The 15665-nt window shown below is 42.5% G+C and overlaps 1 protein-coding gene across 3 annotated transcripts in view; it reads left to right on the forward strand.

The window, feature by feature from the left end:
- Positions 1-5880: 5880 nt before the first annotated feature.
- Xpot (exportin for tRNA) overlaps positions 5881-15665 on the forward strand; it is a 48342-nt gene continuing 38557 nt past the window's right edge. The window contains exons 1-2 of one of the 3 annotated variants that reach the window (XM_008828987.3): positions 5881-6116; positions 9695-9828. In XM_008828987.3, coding sequence (XP_008827209.1) covers positions 9769-9828 — 60 coding nt within the window. In that variant the 5' untranslated portion in view covers positions 5881-6116; positions 9695-9768. The remainder of the gene's footprint in view (positions 6117-9694; positions 9829-15665) is intronic. The other 2 variants (XM_029561502.1, XM_029561501.1) reach the window with 2 other exon arrangements.

Below are 15665 nucleotides of genomic sequence, written 5' to 3' on the forward strand. Positions count from 1 at the left end.
AGACCCACACAGAATGGGACAAAATCTTCACCAGTGACACATCTGACAGAGATTTAACATCCAGAATACATAAAGAACACAAAAAACAAAGAATCAAGAAACCAAATGACCCAATTAAAAAATGGGCTAAAGATCTAAACAGAGTTCTCAAAGGAAGAAATAAAGATTGCTAAGAAACACCTTCAAAAGGGTTCAACATTGTTAGTAATTAGGGAAATACAAATTAAAACCACCCTAAGATACCACCTTACCCCAATCAGACTGGCTAGGATCAAGAAAACAAATGATACCATGTGCTGGCGAGGATGTGGAGAAAAGGGAACACTCATTCAATGCTGGTGGGATTGCACACTCCTGCCATCTCTAGGGAAAATAGTGTGGAGAACTCTTAAAAAACTAAAAATGAACCTACCCTATGACCCAGTTATACCACTCCTTGATATATGCCCAGAGGACTCATCTTATTGTAGAGACACTTGTACAACCATTTTTTTTTTTGCTGCTCTTTTCACAATATTTAAGAGATAGAAGCAACCTAAGTGCCCCTCAGCTGATGAGTGGTTAACAAAAATGTGGTATATTTACACAATGGCGTTCTATTCAGGAGCAAAGATGAAATAATGAAATTTGCAGGGAAACTGATGGATCTAGAAACTGTTATAGTAAGTGAAGTAACACAGACTCAGAAAAACGATGTATGTTCTCCCTCATATGTGGATCCTAGCACCAAAGCCTTTTAAATTCTAGGTCCTTTTAATAAGATGATGTTATACAACAGTCCCTTCTGCATGAAATAACTACCCTCCATCACAACTTTAGCTGAGCCTGATCTCTAAACATTGTCACAATTGGGCTTGTTGACGGTTGTGCTCATTCATTAAAAGAGGGCAAAGCAGGGTCACTGGACCCTCACTAGAGTATCCAGCCACTCTTCCCAGCCACCCGTATGTAATTTGGCCCTAATCACACATGACCTCCTGGATTTGGGGAGGGCTAAAGTATATAATCTGGGGAAGGCTAGGAAGAGAAGGCATGACCCATACTGAGTAAAGGCTTTCCAGTGTGCACACCCTCAGGTCATACATACTCCTCAGCAACCCCTCAGTTATCTCAGTAAGTAAGCTCAATAAATTCATTGGTTCCCCAGTAAAACTTTAATCAAACATTGGCTCAACACTAGAAACTTAATAGGGAATAAGCATTGCTTAGCATCCCCAGGAAAAGAAGTCTTACCACAGATGGAAAATTTGTTAATGTTATTATGTCTCATAATCATTAAAAAAAAAAAAAGAAAATGAGACTGTAAACGATGTTACAAGGATATGGGAATCGAGATATTTTCCAAAATAGACAGAAAAATAAGAAAGCCTAAGCAAGAGATGAAGGTCTTTTAGGTTTGTTATGATATATAAAGGATGAGAAAAAATAATATACACATAATCTTAAAATGTCTATGGTCATAATTCAGTCAACTAGTTTAAGGAACAAAATATATATCTAGTCAAAGTTTATCTGAGAGTATTTGTTTTTTTACCCAAGCATTATCTACATAGCACATGATAATTAAAAGTACCAGACTGGGGAAACTATCCTTATTTGATGTCTAACAGTCATAGTTTGAGGCCTATACTAAAGTGGTCAGAGGGACTTAAAGGACAGTTTTTGCCCCTGTCCTTTTGCCCCTTGCCCTCCAAGTTGACTAAGTTCCAGGGGACTATGGAACATCTCTCAAAATGTCCTGTAGCTGTGGTGAGTCATCTGTCCTCTTGCTCAGGGAGGCCATGGAAACCCCACGGGATGGACTTGAACCAGTGTCCAGTCTACAAAGAGGAGGGTCAACTCAGAGGAAACATCTCATTCATGCTTCCAAGTGAAGCCAGACATTGTTGAGCAGGACATTTGACTTATCTTCACATAGATGGAACTGGTAAAAGAAAGGAGCCAGGGGCTCTTCCCAAGCTCATGTGACCGCTGAGGAACAGATCCACAAATGACCTTAAGTATAAAAATGAATTGATTTATTTGGGCCAACTGTATGGTCTTAAACACCCAAAAGGAAAGTATAACCAAAGAGTAAAGTCATCAGTGTATTTCTTTAAGAGCTCAAGGGATTACATTTCCCAGACATTAGGCTTAAGTCTATATAAAAAGTTATTTAGACAATTATTTCTCATTGATGATTTTGTTCCTAACCAGTTGTTCAGATGTAAGACGTCAAATCTTGGTCTCCACTACTGTAGTGCCCGCCTGTAACTAAAGGAGACAACCAGCTATTGTTCTAAACTGATGGCTAAATTTGTTTTCTCCCCCTATCTAGAAGCCTTTGAGAGAGAACAGAAACTGATTCTAACCACTCCAACAGCTATCAAAATACCTGAAAGCAAATCCTGAATCTATCACTCTAGAGGTCCAGCCTTGGAAGACAAAAGAAAAATGAGGAGGAACCCAATAGAGGCATGCTTTTGGAAGCCCTTGTCGAGAAATTCCAATGGACTCTCATATGAACATTTGAAAATTGCCCTGTTCTGACTTTTTTCTTGTTCCCTGTCTAGAACTTGTAATGCTAACTACTCTTGCCTTTACTTCTCCTTCACATCAAGGACTTTCTTTTCCTCCTGGAGATAAAAGTTTTGCAATTTGGGAGTCTTCTAGATAGACCCACTGAAGGGGTATTCCAATTGCCTCACCCTGTGTCCTTGTTCAGCATGGAAGAAGCCAGAGTGGTCGGCATACCTGATTCCCTATTGGCAATTTGGGTAACCTCTTCAGAGGATGGTGTGATAAGAATACGAGGTAGGAATTGGCTAGGCAGTTAGAGTAAAAAGACCCCAAAGAAAAGTAGCCAGTTTCTTGGCTAAAACTCAGAGTGTCCTTGAGCCTCTTAGCAACGTACTCCATTCCAAAGGCCAAAAATGTTGAAAATATTTAGGAGCCTTTATCTAATCCTTAAAAGAGAGGGAAATGTTTGAGTAGCCAAAAGCCCCATTTAAAAAAATAAATAAATAAAAGGAGAAGAAAGAGTTCATGAAGTTATCAGAAAAAAGTGTTGGGGAGATATGGGAGGAGTTGGAGGGGAGGGAGTGAGCATGGATTTGATCAAAACACCTTATATGCATGTTTGAAATTTTCAATAAATTTTTATTTAAAATAAAAAAAGAACAATGACAACAAAAGTTATCACACAATGAATTTGTAAATGAAAAAGGCAGGTAAATGCAGTTACAATAGACTGAATTCTTTTGGGAGTGTGGTTCAGACAGTGTCTTCCTATAGCATTGGCCTAGAACTCACTAGGTAGAGCAGGCTGGCCTCCATCTCCCAGAGATCCATCTGCCTCTCCCTCCTGCATTCTGGGATTAAAGGCATGCAGCACTGTGTCTGGCATTTTAGACTGAGTTCTTAAGGATGAGGCAGCAGAACACACTGAACATACACTGCAAAGCCACTCAGCTGGATTGGTACTGGCCTCTGTAGTCTGGCCAAGTCTCACAGCTAATGTAAAAATTCATGTAATGATTCATTTAAGCTGGAAGCAGACCCTGGCACTGTGCTAGATTCGGAATACATTAAAATAGTCATGATGCAAATCCTAGCCTGACATTTTAAAGTAAATTCAAAATGTGATGCAGTGGCTAGAGAGATGGTTCAGCAGTTAACATCACCGGCTGTTCTTTCACAGAACCCAGGTTCGGTTCCCAGCACCCACATGGCAGCTAACAACCATCCATAACTCCAGTTCCAGGGAATCCAACGCCCTCCTCTGACCTCCATGGGCATCACATCCATGGGTGCACTTATATACATGCACACAAAATAATTCATAAACATAAATTTTAAAAAATTTTAGATGTGATGCAAGGGTGAAAATGACACAAAATGATATGTTGGGAACATGGTGGTCAATAAATAAATGTTATCTGCTAAACTGTTACCTTCATTTAATCTTTTCAAATGTATTTATTTTTATTTTAGTGTATGAGTGCTTGCATGTATGTCAGTGCACCCATGTCGTGCAGTGCTGTGGAAGTCAGAAGGTGTCAGAGTCCCCTGGAACTGGAGTTTCAGATGGTTGTTAGCCTCCATGTAGGTGCTGGGAATAGAACCCTGTTCCTCTGCAAGAGCAGCCAGTGCTCTTAACCACTGAGCCACCTCTCCCACCCCTACATTGTTTTTATTTTACTTCTTTCTCCACTTCCCACTCCACCCCCAAGTTTTGTTTGCACTTTTTGTGGTGCTGGGGATTGAATCAAGGATGTTGAATGTGAGGCAAGCAATCTATTAATGAGCCATATCCCCAGAACTCTTTCGTATTTTGAGATAGTTGTTACTATGTTGCCCTGAATTTGTGATCCTTCTGCCTTAGACTACCAAATAGCTGGGATTACAGGTTTGTACCACCAGGCCTGGCCTGTTTGTTCCTCATAGGAATTCATGACTGAATCTAGCCTGTATTCAGTACATACCAAATAATCAAATATGAAACCTAAATATGGAACACTTATTATATGTCTAATACATGTATTAACAATCATTACTGTAGTCAGGCCTGGTGGCATATGCCTATAACTGCAACACTGGGGACATAAAAGCAAGGGTTCTGTCTCTGGCTGGAGGTCAGCCTGGTCTACATAGCAAGTTCCAGGCTAGCCAGTGTTAACTAATGAGACTCTGTTTCTAAAAAGGTAAATAAGTAATAAATGAATATTACTGAGGTTGATACTATTCCATGGTACATAAAATGACTGAGATGGACTTAGTTACGTGTTTGATGCCAATAATTATAGAGGAGCAGGCCTAGGATTCAAACCTAGACAGCTAAAGCTTATACTGTTTCTAAGACGTTATTAACTCAGAGACTAAGTAAATAAAGCAACACTTGGTGGCAACAAAAGAACCTACGCATAGGACTTTCTATAAATGCTCTCACTTTCATGGGCAAAATTATTACACTGAACGCAAATTTAAAGCCTGGCACGGTGGTTCACACGTGTAATCCACGACTTGGAAAGTGGATGCCAGAGGGCTTCTGTGAATTCTAGGCCAGCCTGGTTGCTCCGCCTACTGACCAGCCTAGCCTAGAGACAGCGACCCTGCCTAGAAAAAAAAATGTTAAAAACCTGTCAGCACTCATCACGCTTTTGGACTAGGACACGTGGAACCACAGAAAAGGAATTCTAGGACTGACTCAACACGTGGTTCGAACCACATCCTCCTCAATCTCAGGAACTCAGTACTTCAAGCTATCAGCCACTCGATGAAGCCTTTTTGGAAGGCTTGGACAGAACCTGAAGCAACAGCTCTGAGCAGGGGCGGACCGGGCCAGGGCTTTAGAGCGCTCAGAAGGCTCAGTAAGCTGTAGGGACCGGTAGCCGGATGCTCTATCCCGGCATGCACCACAGGCCCAGCGATCATGCCCCCCCCTGCAGAGTTCCAAGGAGCATGTGTGTGGCCCGCCGCCCGGAAGTGGCACCGACACGTTGCATGCTGGGAGTTGTAGTCGCCTGGTCTTAGCCCGCAGACAGGCCCTCCTCACTCTCCATGAGGCTGCTGCTGGCGCGGGTTCGCGCGGCACCGAGTCGGGGAACGCGCTTCACGCTGACTCAGCGGCTGCGGCGACGGCGGCGGCGTTAGCCGGCCCTCTGGCTCTTTCCGTTCCTGGGCCGCCGACCCCGCCCGCCTGCGTGCTAGCCTGCCCGCTCGGCTCCACGCAGGAGAAGGTGCCCCGGGACGCCGAGCGGCGAGGGGAGCGTGGCCCCATTCAGCTCTGTCTCGGGCGGTAGCACTGCGACCGTGGTGGAGGATTACGGCGACAGGGACGAGGGCCGCTCTCCGTGCTCCCCGCGTGCGGCGCCTTCCTGGGCCGCTGACCCCGCCCGCCTGCGTGCTAGCCTGCCCGCTCGGGTCCACGCAGGAGAAGGTGCCCCGGGACGCCGAGCGGCGAGGGGAGCGTGGCCCCATTCAGCTCTGTCTCGGGCGGTAGCACTGCGACCGTGGTGGAGGATTACGGCGACAGGGACGAGGGCCGCTCTCCGTGCTCCCCGCGTGCGGCGCCGTTCCTCGCTGCCGGCGGGCCCTCGGGAGTGCAGGCGGGGAAGAGACATGGAGTGATAGGGAAGGTGACTGGAGGCTCGGGGCGGCGGGACCGGGACCCCGGTAGTCGGCCGGACTCAGCGGGGAAGTTACCCGGGCGGCCCGACCCTGAACAGCCCGGATGCCCGAGAAAGCGGCCCGGGGACCCTCGTGGCCGGCCGGGCTGCGTCGGGGGTGGGTAGGAGCCCCAGTGACCGACACGTCTTTGAGTGTGTGGTTGCCAGTTGCAGGGTGTTTCATCACCCGAGTGGCCACGAGGCTTCGCCTAAGCGGGGGTTCCCGGGGAAAGATGAGGGGCGAGGCCAGCGAGGAGGGTGCCCCCCAACCCCATTTGGAAGAGTTTTGCAGTGCGCCCCGGCAGCTTAAATAGTAGGGACCTCAGAGTTGATTCGTTCCCCACCCTGGGGACAAATAGGAGAAAAGTGTGATTTCTGTGAAATAATTCGCCGGCTGGGACGGTCCATTTCTCCCCTTTGCTGCTTCACAGTCTTGCAGCGAGATGATTCCATGCAACCTGAAAAACGAGTACTTTTGGAAAGCCTCAATTAGTTGTGACTGGAGGAAGTTACGTTTTATTAAAGCGTCTTGTCAGCATGATGTTAAAAGGCTAGAAAAATTGTCAGTCTCAGTCCTAAGTGTGGAGGAATTTTCCAAATTGATTTTTTTTTTTTAGCTTAGTGACTAAGAAAAGTTAAAGCTTCATATTTTAAATATGTTGTTCCTCCCACCCCATACACCTTTTCAGGGTGTATGATTGAAGTATTTACTGTATTGTAACAAATGTTTAAGTGTGCACAGCTCGGTGGATTCGAATACTATGTGTCCTTCCCAGTCTTTTACTGGGAAGGTTGTTACCTTAGGCTGTAACTTTTCAGTTCTTTGCCCACAGATGAGTAATTTAACATCTCAGTGATCATCCAAACGCTTTTTCTGAGAGTGGTGAGGGAAGAATTTCTTCTCTGTCGTCTGCTAAGGGTTGTCTATTGACTTTTTTCATTGGGCCATTTTTTCTCTTAGCAAGATTAGAGTGAGGTGACAAAGCTTAGGCAAATTTCCCTAAAGAAATGGCAAACAAAAGAAAACTTGTAGAGGCTTCTCAACCAGGAATTTACGGAAGTCCTGAAATTATCTTTTCTGTCAGTGTGAGCATTCTTCAGAGCAATAATACTCTACTGTTCTTGTCATATTTGGGGAGGGGAAACCTTTGTTTTGTTTTCCCATCTGTTCAAAACACTGTTCTATCTGTTTAAGACTACTCCAGGCAGTTCCCTTCCCCCCGTGTGCCTGTCTCTGAACCTATTGAGGATGGTGTGCAAACATTGTATCCCTTGTATTCTTGAAGTCTAGACTTCATGAAGTAGGTAGTCTTTTTCCTATTTCATAGACAAGGAATATGTGGTTTGTTGTCTGTGTGGCCTTGTTGGGTTTTTTCCTTTTTTTTTTAATGGGTTGGAATATATACCAAAGACTTTTAAAAATTCCATTTATTTTGTGTGTGTATGGGTGGGTATGTGTCTGTATGAGTGCAAGATAGTCACTTTTCTCTTATGTGGATCTGGGGAATCAAGAGCCTTCACCCCCTGGCACAGTGACAACACGGTAGTTTAGAAGGGGCATCCAGTCCAGCTTGGTAGGGTGGGCAGTAGGGTTGAAGCAGTATTTTTTGCAAGAGATGAACTGTAAGTTGAAATTTGAAGGACTTTCAGGGGTTAACCTAGTAACTGAAAAGAGCTGTGGGTGCAGATGAAAGGCAGAATGCCAGTTGAGAACCACCATGTGATGTGGGCTTGCAAGTGGAGTAGAGTGAAGGGAAGCCATTCAGAAGTGTTTGGATCTTAAACCCTGCAGGCAGTAGGTGCTTGCATTACCTTGCTGTGGTCTGCCGGGTAGCTATGAGTGAAAAGGAGGGTCTGAGCCCTCCTCCCAAGGCTGAGAAGCTTAGATCCCGATCTATCATTTGCATCCAAAAGGACCAGGGAAGACAGAAAAATGTTGGGATCCTGTAACTGGACTTGATCCTAGCCTCACCATTCCTGAAAGACTGCACACCACCTCCCAGTTAGTCTTTTTACCTCTTTAAGTTCTCTTTGGCTATAGTCATATTTTTTTTTAAGCCTCATAGCTTTATAATAGGAATAGTTAAGACCTAGTTTCCCTACCCTCACAGCATTCCATAAAATGTAATGTGTGTGTATAATATGTATACTCTGTGTACACATGCATACATGCATGTGTGCAGGTACATGTATATGTATGTGGGTTGAAACCAGATGTCTACATTGGGTACCTTCTTCAATTGATTTGATTTTCACCATATTTTTTATACTGTTCATTTCTTTGACAATTTCATACATGTATGTAATTCATACATGTAAAACTCCTACCTCCTACCTCACCAGCCCCTGCCCACTATTCACACCAAATTTTTTGAGACAGGGTTTCTCACTGAACATCTCTCACTGAGCACACCACTTTAACTAGACTAGCTTGCCAGAGAGCTTTGAGGGTCCATTCCCCCCCAGCCGCAGTGCCTGGCTTTTTACATGGATGCTGGGGATTAAACTCAGGACTCCAAAATGAGACAAGTACTTTTATCTACTGAGCCAGCTCCCCAGCCCCGAGAATGAATTTCACATTTTAAGTTTGGTCCTTGTTTGGACAAAGTAAATATATAGTCTAAAATACTAGCTGACTTTGTGGGTTTATCATGTTCTGATTTGAGAATGTTAGATCCTGTATTGTGAGGAAGTAGACTACCTTCCTGGGGGTAAAGGGGTGGCAGGTAGTTCTAAAGTAAGAGAAGTTATTTGGGAAATACATTTCAGATTGGCTGGCAAGGGCAGAGATCTGCAAGAGGCAGAGGTAACTCATTGTTCCAAAGCTAGATGACCACTTTTTCATTCCTCTCACGCTTCCTCTTTTGTTTAATGTCTCTTGCTGTGCTTTGTAAATACTCCAAAAAGGACATTAAACTCTGAGGTGAGCCATTCTAATGTTTGGAAGTAGGAAAACAATTAGTCATTGAAACAAGAGAATCTTGGATTCTCTACATAGGCACACCATCAAGCTTGTTGCACAGCGGATGAGCAGCACCACTGCATGCTCAGATGCTTCTGCTCAAAGAGGATTACTTGCTTTTTAAAATTTATTTTTGTTTATTTTTATTTTATGTGTGTGAGTGTTATGCCTGCATGTGTATAAGTGCACCCGCAGATGACAGAAGAGGGCATCAGATCCCCTAGAGTTACCGACAGTTGTTAGCCGCCACATGGGTGCTGGGATTCAAACCCAGGTCTTCTGCAAGAACAGCCAGTGCTCTTAACCACTAAGCCATCTCTTCAGTCCCAAGGATTGCTTTCTGTACTTGATTGACAACCTTTGCAGAATAAGATAACTTCAGAATATCAATGGCATGCTTTTTTAGATCTTTCAAAATCACATATTGGTGAGATTTGGAGCAGGGCCCATCTTCTGAGACTTGGGCACCTTATAATCTGAGTGGATTTCAAAAGATTCTTTAACAACACAGCTGTATATCTTCATCCACTGTTATATTCTGGATAATCATCTTTTGTTTTCTTTCGCTTTTGTTTTTTATGTGCAGATGTTGATGGATTCTTCTATGGGATCAGAGGCCACGTCTGTTGTAATCAGAAAACTCCAAGAATAACAGCAGAGATGGATGAACAAGCTCTATTAGGACTAAATCCAAATGCTGATTCAGACTTCAGACAAAGGGTAAGTTAGCTAATCATTTTTTGTCTTTTTGAGACAGGGTCTCCCTATAGTCCCAGCTGTCCTGGAACTCATTATGTAAACTAGGCTGGCCTCGAACTCACAAAGATCTGCCTGCCTCTGCCTCCCAAGTGCTGTGCCACCATGCCTGGCTAGCTAATCATTTTTAAAGCTTGCTACCACAAATATGCATTAGAGGATTTGAACAGAAAATACATGTGATGATAGAGAACAATTTGGGTAGAAAGTTATACAACCAAACAGATTTGAGGTAAGTGAATTCTGAATAAAGAAACAGTGAGAGTTGTGATTTGTTTTTGTTGAGTTGGCTGAACCAAAATCTCATGTAATTTAAGGCAGATCTTTAGGCAATATCTGTAATTATTTCTAACTGTTGAAAAGTTGTAATACAGAGTTAAAATTCAGGGAACTTCCTGTAGCAGCATACATCCATATTTTATTTTCCCATTGCTTGGCTTGGACTATAAGTTAACTTATATTAGTGATATTTAACATCCTTGTTATTTAGTCTAGGCAGGCATGAAAATAAGCAGTTTTTATATGCCACATCTTAGGTTATATAAAACAATTACATGACAAGAAATCCATTTGGAGGTGCTAATATATTTGGATAAATATAAACAAACCTAAGGTAGCCTGTAACTATAATAAGACCTTTAGCTGAATGATAAAAGAAGAATTGAAAGAACAAGCCTTTAATTAATTTTTAAAAGACGTGTGGGTGTTCTGAAATATAGGATCAGAGGAAAGAGGAATTTCCTTCTCTTTTCTTTTTTAAAAAAATTTTTATTGAATTTTTGTGTATTTCAAAAGGAACATCTTAATCATCTTTATACCCACTTTTCCATTGGCCTCCTCCCAGAGTCCTCCTCCCTCCCCCCCCCCTTGAATTCATACATTCTGTCATTTGTGTTAAGGCCTATCATGTCAAGTTAATGTCCTCAGATGGCCATCAGTGCAAGTTCATCTACTGAGGTCTAGTCAGCCTATCTACAGTCCCTTGCTTTAAGGAAATCAGTTCTTCCTCACCCAGCAGTAATCAGCTGCCAATAGTTCTTCAACTAAGATTGGAGCCTGCTGTCCATTTCCACAGTTTTGTGCTAGGTTTTTGTCTGCTTGAGTTTGTATGAGTCTTGAGCATGCTGACACCATTGCTATAGGTTCCTATGAGAGGAGTCCCAGGAGCCTGTAGGACTCTATTTCCATATGGTCATACACCTCCTCCCTGGCTCTTATAATCTTTCTACCCCCTCTTCCACAATGGTCCCTGAGCCCCGGGTGGGTGGAGTTTAATACAGGAGTCCTGTCTAAGGACCTACACTCTGTAGACTCTTATTCTCTATGTTTTGGGGATTAACGGCCTTTTGTTTCCCTGGCCCTCTGTTGCATGGGGGAGCTTCATTGATGAGAATTGAAAGATGGATTAGTGTTCTCTTCATTCCTTTTTCTATGTTCCATGAGCTTTAGGTGTAGAGGCTGCATTGTAGATATGCCACTTAGGCTTGAGCAATTCATAATCTGTGTGTGACCAGTTGTACAACTCTGTAATAATCTCTGTTGCAAAAGAAGCTGCTTTGATGGGTGGTGACTGGGATACTTGTCTGTAAATTTAAGGATCCATATTTTGCACATAGAAATTGCATTTGTTGGGGGATTTGAGAGCCTTGGGGTTTTCTCTAAGATCTATGACCTCTCTAGCTATGTGTATTTAGCTAGGTTTACAGTACTTCACATGGGTTTCCTCCCATTGAGTGGGCTTTAAGTCCAGTTGGTAACTGGTGATTACCTCCAAGATAAAAGTGCTACTACTGCACCAATGTTGTTTTCTGTGCCAGTCATTGATGTGGTTTTTAGGCCTTGAAGGTTGGACCATTGATTGATGTTCTCCCTTAGCAGCTCTCCAAAGCTATGAGAGCTAACCTTCAGGAGAGGTGGCTTCCAGGTCAGTTCTACCTTTATTGTTCCAAATTATGACTGAAGTATATCCTGTCTTCAGCAATAGGGTCTTACCTTCAGGTTCTGGGAGGTAATCAAGAGCTGTGGCAATAGTCTGTGTAATTTTGGGACTCTTGGATTACCCTGGCCAACAACTCGAAGGTTTCTCCTGTCTGGTACTATTTCTTATTCTGTAGCCTCCAGCTATACACATAGATTCATGTAGAGATATTGTATATATAATTCTTTAGTAGGTTTCTGGACTAATACAATTCCCTAGGTTTTTTATACTAGCTAGGCATTACTTATCTCTTGATTGTTTCTTTTGCTGTACAGAAGCTTTTTAGTTTAATGAAGTCCCACTTCTTGATTGTTGACCTTAATTCCTGAGCAACTGATGTTCAATTTAGAAAGTCCATTCCTATACCTGTATCTTGTAGGTTACTGCCAATGTTTTCTTCTAGTAGTTCAGTTTCAAATTTCACATTGAGGTCTTTGATCCATTTGGAGTTGACTTTTGTTCAAGGTGAGGGATAAGGGTCAAGTTTCATTCTTCTACAGGTGGAGACCCAGTTTTGCCAGCACCATTTGTTGAAGATGCTGTCTTTCCTCCCTTGTGTGTTCTTGGCACCTTTGTCAAATAGCAGGTGACAGAAATTGCATGTACTCATGTTTGAGTCTTCAATTATATTCCACTGATCTATGTGTCTATATTTGTGCCAGTACCATGCTGGTTTTATGACTATAGCCCTATAATATAGTTTGGGATCAGGTATAGTAATCCCCCCTAGCATTGCATTGGTCTTTGTGCTCAGGGTTGCCTTGACTATCCAGGGTCTTTTGTACTTCCATATGAATTTTAGGGCATTTTTTTTCTAATTCTGTGAAGTGTGTCATGGAGGTTTTGCTTGGGATTGCATTGAATCTGTATATTACTTTTGATAAGATGGTCATTTTCACAGTATTAATTCTTCTAATCCATGAGCATGGCAGGTCCTTCCATCTTCTGGTGTTTTCCTCAATTAATTTCCTTCTCTTGTCTAATTGCTCGAGCAAGTTTCAAGCCTATATTAAAAAGGAGTGGAGATAGTGGACATCCTTGTCTGGTTCCTAATTTTAATGGGAATGCTTCCAGTTTTTTTTTTTCCATTTAGAGTGGTGTTGGATGTGGGTTTGTTGTATATAGCTTTATTTATGTTGAGATAAGTACCCAAGTCCAATACCTTTTAGGACTTTTATTATGAATGGATGCTGAATTTTGTTAAAGGCCTTTTCTGCATCTATTGAGATGACCATGTGATTTTTGTCTTTTCTTCTTTCTACTGCTTGTAGCAAGAATACTTTTTATAAATGTACTAAATGAGGTTTAAAATGTCACTAGATATTATAGCCATTTTTGTTTTGCTCTTAAGCAGAAACATTTTAAAAAGTGGTTTTTAAAAATCTTAAGTAGCACCGGGCGTGGTGGCGTATGCCTTTAATCCCAGCACTTGGGAGGCAGAGGCAGTGAGTTCAAGATCAGCCTGGTCTCCATTAGCGAATCCAGGCCAGCTGCGGCTACAGGGAAACCTTGTCTCAAAAAGACCAAAAAATTTGTCTTCAAATCTTAAGTAGGGGGCTGGAGAGATGGCTCAGCAGTTAAGAGCACTGGCTACTCTTGCAGAGGACCTGGATTTAGTTCCCAGTACCCACATGGTGGCTGACAACAGTTTGTAACTCCAGTTCCAGGGGATCCAAGGCCCTCTTCTGACCTCTGTGGGCATTGTACAACATGGGTGCACTTACATGCACACAGGCAATACACTCAATATACATAAAAATAACGGTTTTTCAAATCCTAAGCAATCTGGCATGATAGCTTACATCTTTAATTCCAGCACTCAGGAGGCAGAGGCAAGTAGGTCTCTCTCTGTGAGAGCCTTGTTTCACACTAGCTGTGGCTGCAGGGAGGCCCTCCCTCAAAAAACAACAAAAAATCTAAGCAGTTTCTGATAAAATGCATTCCTCTGCTGATACAATATATTCTTCAGCCTCCAGAGTGCTGGAATTAGAATAGTAGTTCATCATAACAGGTTATCTCCCCCATTTTTTAAAAGTAAGGATCATGTCTTTTTCTTTTTTTTTTAAAGATTTACTTATTTTTATCTATATGAGTGTTTGCCTGCCGGTATATAAGTACACCACATGCATGCAGTTCCGGAAGAGGGTGTGAGATCCCCTGGAACAAGAGTTACAGTTGTGAGCTGCCATGTCGGTGACTGAGAACTCAACCCGAATCCTCTGGAAGAGTAGCCAGTGCCCTTAACTGTTGATCCATCTGTCCAACTTCTCTTGTTTTTTAATTTTATTATTAGTGTGGGGAATAAGAAGTACATATATGTCCTCGGCACAGGTGTGAAGGTCAGAGAACAACTTTGTGGAGTTGGAACTCTCCTTCCACCTCAGTGTGAGTTCCAAGATTTATCCCAGGTAGTATGCTGAGTGCTTTTCTACCTGCTGAGCCGTCTTGCCAGCCTCTTTTTTCCTTGCTTTGGTCTTTGTTTGAGTAGGGTAGGTTTTTTTTGTTTTGTTTTGAGGGGGTTAGGTTCTTTGTTTTTACACTTATTTTTTTGATTGGGGTTAATGAGTGTGCCATGGTGCAGGTATAGTAGGCAGAGGACAGCTTGCAGGAGTCAGTTTCCAATGTGTGGGCTCAGGAGATCGTGGGTTGGCAGCAAGTGCCTTTATCTTTGAGCATCTTCCTGGCTCTGCTTTTTGGTTTTTGGTTTTGTTTTGTTTTTTTTTTTTTGAGACAGAGTTCCCAATAGCCCACACTAACCTTGAGTAGCTGAAGTTGACCTTGAATTCCTCCTTTAGCCTCCCAAATTCTGGAATTAGAGGTGTACACCACCATACTCAGTATTTCCTGTTTAATGTTTTTGTTGTTTTCGACACTCATACTGTAGCCTAGGCTGGCCTCCGAACTTTTGGCTTTCATCTTGAGTCCTGGGATTATAGGCATGAGTCACCATGTGCAGCTCCCTTCCCTGCTTTTAAATGTATCCTTTTCGAAATCTGTTGTTTTGTTTTTTTAAAGTTCTCAATATCCCAACAGATTTTTAAAAATTTGTACTTTATTATTTATTATTGTATATGTACTATGGGTAGATCACATGCCCTAGTGTTCATATGGAGGTCAGAGAACAATTTTGTAGAGTCATTTCTTCTACCTTTATGTGATTTCTGGGGAACAAACCAAGGTCATCAGGCCTCTAGCAAATGCTTTTACCTGCTGAGCCATCTCACTGGCCTTATCCAACACACACACACACACACACACACACACACACACACACACGTACGTATTTTTTTAACGTGCCACAATTTTTTTCAGAAAACTGCTTTTACTATAACAATTTTGTCAACAAAAGTAGATTCTGTAATACGAATACTTAAAGCATCCTGACAGTCTGATTTCATGTTAAACCAACTTGAATAACAAAATCAGTGAAGATGAAAAGGAATGGTGAGGAAAAGTGGCTTCTGATGGTCCTGATGCTGTAATTCAGGAATAGTGGGAAGTTACCTGTTTGATGCTGAAATTCAAATTCATGACTGTCTGCCAGCCCCAAGGGCTCAGTTGTCCATACGCAAGTCTTTGTTTTCTGCATGGGAAATTAAAGAGTAGCTGAAAAAATACTTATTTTATTGTGTATGAGTGTATTGTCTGCATCTATGTACGCATACTTGTGTCGTGCAATACCTGCAGAGGTCAAGAAGAGGAAGTTAGATCCCCTGGAACTGTAGTTACGGGTGGTTATTAGCTACCCTGTGGGTGCTGGGAATTGAACCCAGGTCCTCTGCAAGAGCAGTCAGTGCTCTTAATCACTGAGCCACCTCTCCAG

The sequence above is a fragment of the Nannospalax galili genome, unplaced genomic scaffold (assembly GCF_000622305.1).
Source record: "Nannospalax galili isolate Female #2095 unplaced genomic scaffold, S.galili_v1.0 scaffold110, whole genome shotgun sequence".
In the NCBI taxonomy this organism is placed as follows: Eukaryota; Metazoa; Chordata; class Mammalia; order Rodentia; family Spalacidae; genus Nannospalax; species Nannospalax galili.